The 11,165-nt window shown below is 31.9% G+C and overlaps 1 protein-coding gene across 4 annotated transcripts in view; it reads right to left on the reverse strand.

Moving 5' to 3' along the window:
• The window catches only part of LOC106475511 (endoplasmic reticulum resident protein 44-like), a 29,942-nt gene extending 25,520 nt beyond the window's left edge, over positions 1-4,422 (reverse strand). For 2 of the 4 annotated variants that reach the window (XM_022380740.1, XM_022380736.1), the window contains exons 1-2: positions 3,848-3,910; positions 2,454-2,523 (exon numbers count right to left, since the gene is read on the reverse strand). In XM_022380740.1, coding sequence (XP_022236448.1) covers positions 2,454-2,523; positions 3,848-3,898 — 121 coding nt within the window. In that variant the 5' untranslated portion in view covers positions 3,899-3,910. Of the gene's footprint in view, positions 1-2,453; positions 2,524-3,847; positions 3,911-4,282 lie in introns of those variants that run through there. The other 2 variants (XM_013936193.2, XM_022380738.1) reach the window with 2 other exon arrangements.
• Positions 4,423-11,165: the final 6,743 nt, after the last annotated feature.

Genomic DNA, 11,165 nt, shown 5'->3' on the forward strand with positions numbered 1-11,165 from the left:
ACATATTTTCATTTCTTTATTTTTATCTTTAGAAATTAAAAGAATGTATAAACTTTAAGTTACACGTACTAATATTGCTTGTAATGTCAGTCAGACTAATACAAATAATAAAACACAATAATTTGAATACCTTGTTCACAATGATCCCTACCCCATCCCCTTAAGAATCCAAACTTCTGTGCCTTTACACACAGCAAAGCTTTATGCTCAACACCTTATACATTATCAGAGTGACATCAAATGCTATCTGTTCTTCTATTCATATGTTGACTACAAACGTGATAGCAAGATGACGACACAGTGAGCTGTACGTTCATGGGGTATGCTTTATTTGTGTTGTGTGTGCATTACAAGACTTGATATGCATTAGTTTTAAATGATGATCTGAGCTAGGTTAAGTGGAATTCTCAAGATGGTAACTAAATATTAACAAAATCCAGTAGATCATCTGTGAAAAACATTATCATTAAGAAAGAAACAAGTAACATACGACAAGAACACGGAAAATGTCCAAACCAACAGTCCAACTTTAGTAGGTAAGATTATTAGACAATAATATAAAAGTTCAAAAAGAAGAATTAAAAAGTAACATAAAACTATTTCACAGAGCAGACAAGTTCAGGGTGTGACTACACATTAACATAAAGCAAGTATGCTGAATATGTTTGTCCCAACAGTCTGATTACTAAACAATAACATACATTCATAGAACAGTACGAGTTTAAAGTCTATAGAACATGCAGAAGGTGTACACAAATTTGTAAATTATTTAATGAAAATGTTAAAATTCATAGTAATTGAGTTGATTATGAAATTAAGTTTACGTGTTTATCACAAAATAATTTTTATTTCTTTAAAAGCTTCTGGAACTTTATGAATATTTTTTAGAACTACCTGGTTCATAATAACTTATCTGTTTATCACAATGGATACCAAACCTCTAAATTAATCTTAAGTTTACATGGTATAAAAAATACAAGTCCTGTATATTTTTTAAATGTAATACTCAGATTGGGATTTTATTAAGGCCTTTTCATGGGGGTTTAACTGGGCCTCATTTTCAGTCCCCAAAATAACATTCCAGTACAAATAGTTGTTTCCCACAAATCACATAAGGATAAAAATAATAAAATTCCATTAACAAAACAAAGAAAGTTTTTAAAGTTTCTTGGAATATTAAATAACAGATCAACAGTGCATGCATCACCTTTTTTTTTCTCTCTCTCTCTCCAGTATGAAGTTCCTATGTCCTAATACATGCACTCAATTTCTTGGATAAAACCCTACTGTTTATCAATCATTGATATGATCAGTTACTATTTGAGAAAATAGATAGATGTATATGGAATCTGATATGGTTGTGAATACTACCATATAGTTTAAATTATAGGTACAAGAATAAATACTCAACCAAACAATACATACTGTATATTAATATAAATACACAACCTTGATTTAGTCATCAACAGAACTAAATAATTAATTAGCTTTTATACTTTTCATTGTTCAAGAAAAAAACAAAAAACTATGGGACAGATAATGTATATATGTACACACTGTAACACTAAAATTATCAGAGACCACAAGATCAGTTCTTTATTTCTAAATACATGTTTTCTCTAATCCAATTTTTTTTGTATGTATCATTTTTCTACATTTATGATTATTAAAGCTAATAATAGGACTAAAAATTAGTGGCGACAAGCTGACAAAAAGCCAATGGGTTCTGGTGTTTAGTCAGTGACCATCAATGGACACTGTTTTTGTCAGTTGATGATGCAGATAATTATAAATATTTAGAGTAGTTGTAAACAATGTTCAAAATCATATAAAAAAGTTGTCAGCAAGCCCAAAATTTTATGGAAAAAAATCATACGATGATAATTGATTTATATAGGGCTTTTTTCGGGAGCTTGTTGCACATCACTGTCATGCCTCTTTCAGTGGGATTTCTTTCAGTTCATATTAGGAAATATAATTATCGCAAAGATCTAAAAGTTAATAGTTTATTTAAAATATAAAATAAGAAAGTACAATGCTTCCTTAAAATTCACATTACTTTACTAGATATATCTGCTATGAGCATGCTTTTTTCCCTAGTATGACTGGTAGTTTTACAAATAACATCTAAAGTAACTGTCAATATTTGCAAGTGGCCAAAACATTTGGTTTCAAGCTGTTTTATATAAATATACCATATACAATAGTATATAAAAATACTAAAAACATAAGAAAGTTTAAGTATTTCACATAAAGTAATTTTGTAACACTTACAAACCTAAGAATTGTTTTTGTATTAACTGATACATTTGTCTGATGATAATCAGAAGTCTAAATTATCGTTACATGTAGTTGATCTGTACTTCAAAAAAAATTCATGTTTTCCTTTTAGCCATCAGATAAAATATACTGTGTGTGTGTATATATATATATATAATTTGTCTTAAACTTACCAAGATAATTATCTAGGTTTTCTGATGTCAGTTGGACTACTTTGCTACTGACACTATTGAAGGTACAAAACTGTAAAATAAAATGAAAACATCTGTACAATATCTAGTATATTTACTCAATTCCATGTATAAAATAAAAGTCAAGCATTCTCAAGCAAATACAGTATGTCTCCCTCCATACACCTTATTCAGTAAAATCCTCAGAAAAGAGTAGTCTTCAAGAGAGAATGGTAATCAAGGCAGGGAGGACATAAGCTACAAGTATAAACTTGAGATTTCTTTGTGAGAATGGAGTACTAGAAGATATTAAATTGTGAACTTATAACACATAGGACAGCGAGTTTCTGCTTAAATACTTATCCGTAATGAAAAAAATTCACAGGTAATTTTTTTGGCAAATAACATCTATTATTCAACATGATATATGCATTGTGTGAATCAAAACACTATTAATAACGACTCCTTATAACATTTACATATATAGACAAAATCTATAGATTGAGATCTTCCTATTGTATAAATTACAAACATTTTTACCTCTGACCCCTATAAAATCAAAAGAAAGGCACTAAATCCCAAATCTGTCTGTTTCAGTCTGTGGTAGTTGTCACTAGGTATTTTTGTGTAAAGTCTCATCATCTATCTTGGATGTAGCATATAAAGGAATGGCAAGACTAAAACCGTAACGTACAATAAAAATATTAGATGCTTGAGTGACTGTATAAATATTCAATCAGTGTGTCCCATCCTAGTAAGTAGGCATATGGGTATGAAGGGCTGCATTTAGGTTTGGGTTTCATGCTTTAGTTGGCTGTTTTGATGGGTAAAATAGCATTTTGTTACCTTGATTTCTTAGATATTCTCAAAGATGATTTAATTTAACAATAAATTCAGTTCAGCTAGATGAACCTAAGGAAAACCAGAGTATGAACCAGGAATCAGTTTATACCAATGATCTACTGAAATTAGACTTTTATAGCACACTAGCCAAACCTTGTGCATGTTTTAGGATGGTAAGTAAGGTTATGCATGTTGGCTAACACAACATGATTAATTTTGCTGGATCTGTAAAAAGAATGTGTACTTCATCCACTCATAATGTCAGCAGATTATGTGAGTAATAACATTAAATATTATTCCTTAGTTATAATTTTAACATTACAAATTTTACTTTTATACTGTATTCTATTCAATATATCTCTTGTGTAAAACAACGTAATTTTAAGTATATTGTAATAATTTTCCTGGTATAACTGTTAAGAAGCATTAGTAATTATGATAATATTAAATATTTTAATATTCACTATATCCTTCAACAGAGAATTATTTCACATTCTCTATTAGGGATATCACACTCACTCAGTTACAAACTATAACTTCTATGCTCCGTTTACCACAAGTCTCAGACTGTCTTCCATTCCAATTTTCATTTTCAAACGCATCATTTTATTTTATAGTTAACTGAACTTTTTGGGGGGTAATTTTCCGACGCCATGAGAAGCCATGCCACACAATTTCATACACTAACATAATCCAGAACAAAATACTGTCGAACTGAAAATTTCGAGCGTTTGGCTATATCTTTACATAGATACGTCACGGTTTTACTGTTAGACTACAATTTAACAAGCACCTTTACCTCTGGACTGAGATTCATTTATTCAATATAATAAAAGTTACGAAATGGCAATTAATAGTCTTAGGCAACATTTTAAATTTAAATTAATACCATTACCAAATCGTAAACCTCAGGTTTATATGAAATTTATAATATCTTTTAACACGCTCTTGAAAATATTTCACAGTTTTAAAATACTGACATTACTTACCAGATTAATAAATAAAAACAAAATATACAAAGCTTCCATTTGATAAAAACAACACAAAACAAAATTAGTTTTTAATTCAGTTTTACAAATGTTTACAACCTGAATAAACGACTAGCTTATCCACGAGTACAATTCTGTTACAATTTGAAGGGATCAATCCAAAATTATATTTTCATAATCATCCCCAAGAAAATTATATTATGTTTCAAAATTGTTTAAGAATTACAAAAAAAAAAAAGAACGTAAAATAAATTTTCGAAATATAAGTCTATTTTCCTACCGAAAATCCTATAAAAAGTAGAGATCAACAACTAAGTAATCTTTGCAGTTACATTTATAAGTTTTAGTTATATAATTGATTATTTATTTTTTGCAGCTAATTCATGCATCTGTTACGTCTCTGCTTGTTTGATAATTTCCCGTAAAAATTCTTCCCGAGGAACTTCAGCGATACAAGTACTTTCTTAAATAAAACTAGTTTATTCTTTCTCAATACAACTTTGCAATACACAGAATTTCCACAGTCGCTTTAGCTTAATACACGCTATAATTCACAACGATTCACGCACTTTACTTACGATCACTACCGCTCACTTGACTCAATTATTTTATTCTATATCTGTCTATCTGACATTATATTTCCGCTTTATTTGCCGGACTTATATACTAAAATAGAGGGCGCCTAGAAAAGACTAGAGTTGCCAAGAACAGTCATGATCCTTCTAGAAACTCAAGCGTGCATGCTTCCAGCGTCACGTGACTTCCGCTGTCGTAACAAATCAATGGGTCAATTGTTTAGGCTCGTTTTCTTCATTATGTTTTGATATTAAAATATATATACTTGAGACGAATATAATGATAAAATGTAAATCCGAATGAAACAATACCAATATAACTTTAGTTCATTCCGAATTATTTAGCCGATTCCTAACTGTTTCAGTACTTATAATAAATAGTGTATATACTAGCTGTAGTTATGGTAACATTGTTAAATTAACTAATAATTCAACTTATGATTGCATCTTACACTTAAAACCAAGCGCTTTCCGTTTTATTATATTCATAATCAATTATCAAAGAGACGCCACTTTTCGTTGAGAAATAATATTTTTGGTTGGGCTATATACAACGATAATTTCTGCTTAATTAATTTATCAGTCTTTCGGAATGTCACTTTGACTTTGTGATACATTTAAATATACCATACATTTCTACCTTCTAGTATTATAGTAGTATTTATTCTGAATTTATCCTTTATTCTATACATGTTTAGGTCTTACATAACAGCTGGCCGAGAAAGCCGTTAAGTTCATATCGTTGTAGCTGCCTTTGTTCTTTTGTTATTCTTTATGCGATAATACCTATTCTACCTATGGACTTATTGTTTTAATACTACACGTTGTGCAAGAATGTCGACAACAACGTCCTTCAGTGATAAAATAGATGGTATTTCAAGGATATGGTCTCACCTGTGTTTGAATAAAAAAATACCATTCACGTGATATTGCTAGTCATTCTGAGTAAATATGAAGTTTCTTACCAGGTACAGGACGTTGAGTTTAAACAGTCAGTACATGATATGGAAGAGTAAGTACTGTGTAGAAAGACCCTCTAAAAGCGAGAGATCAGCCTCCAAAACAACCACACACACTGTGTTTGTGCTTAGTGTTTAAATAAAGATTGTTCATTTCATATTTTACTTTGTGCCCAGTTTCTTTATTTCATTCTCTTGACTCAGTTATTCAGAGATTCAATATTATTCTGTAAAAAATATCCTAACTGACTCACCTATTATTCTACAGACCTAACAATCACTCTTAAGTAAAATTAGTTTCACCTCTGGTGAAAAAAAGAGTTTAGAACAATAAAAACAAAGAAGTACAAAAGAACAGAAATAAAGTATTAAATGAATGCAACACCAGAATAAAACATCTAGAAATTAGCTAGATAGAACGAGCCACACCTCTGTCCACATCTGCTTGACAATTCTAACCTCATTTGTTAAATACGAAATATGGAATAGAAGAATACATTAGGTCTGCACAAGTTACAACCATTACTGTGCCAAATACAATTACAGGACATTCCTGGGACATTCCAACTACCTTATTAATAAATCAAGTTACAGAATTTAGCAGACCACTTCAAAAACATTACCCAATCATGCTAGAGAGACACCAAAGGAGGTATATCAGGCAGAGTTTGAACGACTTTCCAAAGTGAATGTATGAAATAGTGAAGAACGAGTTATTCATCTTGCTGCTCATTTAAAAAGATCAGCTTTAATAGCATTAAGCAACCGTCCATCTGAGCACTGTAATAACTATCGATGACAACCTTATAAAAACAGATTTTTAGTGCTACGTCATAAGAAAGTTCCCTAAATCAAGTTTTAGGACCACAGTAGGGAGGAGATCTTAGCTGAACTTGTGTAAGATGTGAAAAGGATTGTCCAGTTATCTTATCCAGATGAACCACATGAAATGATGGATTCGTAGGAATGTGACCACTCAATAGATGTTATAGTGGATAAGGATATGTAAATTAGGTTAAATTTAAGTATATGAATTAAATAAACCTCTTTAAGGAAAATTGTTTAGTTAGTGATTGGATGTGAGTCAGTTAAAGTTACAGAAAAAGAACTAAATTCACTATCCAGAAGTTATGAACTTTTCAACTCAAATATTGCAGAAACATTAGCTATTTGTGGTGAAGGTCCAGAAATGTTCAAATGGTTAAACAACTGTTGACTCAGAATGGAAGAAATAAATTAAATGAAGAAATATATTTCCATTGCAACTAAAAGGGCATATTCTCAGAAACTGCACATAATATCCTTTCATAGAAAGCTGCTTACTTAGGATGGAAGAAACAATCTAACTTTCAACTGTTACTTAAAATGGCATATTGCTAGAAACTGCTTCTGTAGAATAACAGGAGAAAGAAACTCCTGTGAGCATGGAAAACGTGGACATTACATCGGAGACTGTAATAAATCAGTCGTTGATAATAAATAAAGGGAACTATATTTTGAGGATGCTGCAATAGAAATAAGAAGTATGTTTTAAAGAAAGCACAGTTGACAAGAAAGCAAGTGTTGATAAAGGGCAAGAAATCATCCCGTATTTGTGCTATAACCCACAGATAAGGAAATTATCTAAACATTTGGTGAGTGAACAGTTTAAAGGCAGTAAATAAGTAATAAGTTGTTTTGCTAATCACAATTTTAACTGTACTTTGTTTCATTCATTTACATAAAATTCTTAATGTCTTTGAATGTTAATATTAATTGTCAAAAGTTACTTTATTGTTAATTATGGACATTTAAGTTTAATGTACCATTATTATTTGTGTGCCTGTGTGCATAATAGGACTGTTTAAGGGACTTCGGGATCCTTGAAGTGGCAATGTTATAGGCTGTGTTTTTGATATTTTAATTTTATGCATTTGATAGAGGGAGTTGTATTGTCACACGATAAGTACACAGTTCAATGACTAGAATGTTTTTGAGAGTATGAAAAACGGTAAAGTTTTGGCTTTAGCAGACTACTTCTACTTATTTACAGAGTTGGACAACATTTTGATTTCTTTATTGAGGCCTTATTCAGGCAGAAACCAATGTTGCAATGTTGTCGTCATCAAAACAGGTATTTGGGTGGAAGGCCTAGTTTGTTTGGAAATTAAAGAATTTCTCTTTGTCCCGATTTTGGTGTGATAGTATACATTGAGTACTTTGCGAGAAAAAAAAAAGAAAGAAACTAATTTTGGGTATTAGTGGATCCGATATTAAAAACGTTTGTGGCAGGAATTAATAGATTCTGTGGAAAGAAAACGTGAGCCAGCCAAAAAAATAAAAATAAAAAATCCACTTTCGTTGGCTGGTTACGAAAAATTATACTCCAACCTAGGATACGAGAAAAACATATATAGTTATCGAAATATCTCAGTGGCGAACTAAAGCTGAAAAGAGTAAAGGGAGTGATATATAAGGTGTTTTTTTATTTGTCAATTTTTAAATGAATGGTATTTTTCATATAATTCTTTTTTTTACCAGAAATTCTCTTGGCTTTTGATGTACTACTGTGGATGTCATCTTAAGCCAGTGGCATAGATGGTCTATGGCGTTGGTATTGTCTTTGTCATTGTCACATTAGATATCTGAGGAGTCAGACTATCTGGTTAAGTCAGCTTGGGTTCATTGGCTTTGGGTTTCTTTTTTTTGTCTGGGTTTGATGTTCTGATATAAAGTCTTTTTGTTCTGAATATTTAAAGCACATTTTTTCTTCTTCAGCTAGGGTTTTAGTTTCTTGATCCGTAGTGAGGACTTGGTTGATCTGTATTTTAGCTTTGAGCTGCAGTCTTGGTGGAGACATGAAGATCTATGGTATGGTTTGTGAAAGCTCAGTGTTCTTTTTCGTGAATGGTTTCTCGGCTCTGAAGTGAAAGTATTCGAAAAACAGCCACATTGGAGTACTCTATCAGCTAACTGATGAGAGTTTACAACTACTTCAAGAAAAAAGTAATCCTTCCGGTTTTATGAAACGTGATCCTGTGGACAGCGTAAGTGTTGGTTGAGAGATCGTCTTCTAGGGCTTGTTTAATTTCCTGAATAGTAACAGAAAGATCCACTTTTCGTAAGGAGATACTGTTTAGGCTAATGCTACTTACTGGGGGATAACAGTTTAATTGTAATTGTGAATTCCACGGAGAGCATAGGTAGGTGAAATCCCCAGCTGTTTGTTTTTGAACAAAAACACCACCACGATTGGGTCTTTGTGTTTTGCCTGCTTGCAGTTTGGTGGCGGCCTAATGGGTTTTAATAAAGCCACAAATATTTCCTAAGAAGTTTGAAGCTGGCAGACCATCGATAACAACCAGGAACCTTAGGTCATAGCGAGGTTGTTCTTCTGTTGTATTCCTCATCATTATCATCATCGTCGTGGTAGGTATTTGGGTTTGAAGATTTAGGGTGCAATAGCACTTGAGAAGTAATTACAACATAGTGTCGTTTTTCCCGTTATTATAACTTAAGTAATAGTAACACGTTAGTCCTGTCTCTAAGATAGCAAAGCAATAAAAATAAAACTATCATTAAACACTAGTTTATACTGTGTAAGTATGGGAACAACGAGATTTTTATCTCGAAACCTGGTCAGTGAAAATGGGGTTTTCTCGGGGCACTCTTGCCCCCTCCCCACAACAAATTCTTTGCCATCAGATCCATCGAACCCCCACAGGGAATTTCGTTAATTTCCAAGTTGACTCGTTGAAGATATTGATTAAGTTGGACGGTGAAATGTATTTTTGCCAAGATACGGAGGTGGCGGCTAGGGACGGAAATTGAAGACTTTCAATAAAAAGAAGAGGCTTATTTAAAACGTGTTTCTTAATTGTAAGTATATCACTGATCATATTTAAATATGGGGTGTATATTGTGAAGGGATATGTTGTTTGGTCGCTCGGTTTTGCTGACTTTGTAACTTATTACATAAGCAGTCTAACATATTGCATGTTATCATATTACAGTATTCTATATTCACACAATATTTTATATTTGTTTTAGTTTTTTTCTAAGCGAAAAACTACATAGTGGACTATTTGTGCTTTGTCCACTACAGTTGTTAGCCCACAGACTTGCCGCCGTACCCATGGGGTGTATTTTGTACATTAGTTCTTTTTCTTTTAACTTGACGGGTTTCAATTTCCTTAGGTCTTCCCTTTAGTCCATCATTTCAAAATTAGTCCTCTCTTTAACCTTGTGCGAAAATTATCAAAGAAATGCTCTGCCACAATTTTTTTTCCAGTACTGCATGGATTTGAAGTTGCAAAAAATAATACGTTTTCTAAATAGAATAATAATTCATATTAAATTCATTAAATTTTTAGGGTTTTTTTAGTGCAAAGCTGCACTATGGGGGCTAACTGCGCTCCGTTCACCACGGGGAATCGATCTACCGGAGGCATTAATATTTTAAGAATCCAACGCAAAATTAAAAGAAAAGAAAAAAGGTTGAATAAAAAAGAATAGAAATTAACAGAAAAAGCCTAGTCTCCTGCTTTTTTTATGGAAAATAAGTCTGCGGCTTTCACCAAACTTAAATAAATAGGCATATGAAAATACTGCCCCAGTGGCTCAATGGTAAATCTGCAGATTTACAACGCTAAAATTCGGGTTTCGATACGCATGCTGGACAACTCACAGATAACCCATTTTGTAGCTTTGTGCTTAACAATAGCAACAATACATGAAATATTCATTAATTAATGATAATATCCTGCTTAAACATAATATGCAATGGGAACAGGAAATGTGAACATCTAGTTTATCTTTCAATAGAATAAGAAAAAAAATAGCATTAATCTCTATGAAATGGTTTCCACGTTCCATTGCCATTTCTACGTCTGCAGTGCCTGATATAAATAGTCGAAATGTTGGGATTTTTATAAGTTGTACGTAAAGAGGGAAGATAATCTGAGAAAAAAAAGAAAACATGGTTCATCCAATTTATCTTCTTCTTTTTTTTTTGCAACATAAAGAATACTTTTGGAAGTAGGAATATCTTTCTACAGCATTACACAAAATAATCTACAACGTTCCTCAGAAACAACGATTTAAAAATTCATTTTCTTATTAGGAAACGTTGAAGAAATTATCTCAATACGAAAATTTTCTGAACCCTTTTTAGACATTTTCATTTCTAAAGAACGAATTATGAGGACATGCAAGCGCTTTATTACTTTTTGAGCTGAATGTGTTAACGATGGTTTAAGCCAAAGCCTAAACTGTTAGAATGGTAAAAGATAATTTTTAGCCGCGGCATATCGGCTTGTAGAACGGCTCTGAGTTTTTATTTTGTTTTTCAAGGACAAACTTTTAGCTCAT

Source organism: Limulus polyphemus, unplaced genomic scaffold, assembly GCF_000517525.1.
Source record: "Limulus polyphemus unplaced genomic scaffold, Limulus_polyphemus-2.1.2 Scaffold147, whole genome shotgun sequence".
NCBI classification, from domain to species: Eukaryota; Metazoa; Arthropoda; class Merostomata; order Xiphosura; family Limulidae; genus Limulus; species Limulus polyphemus.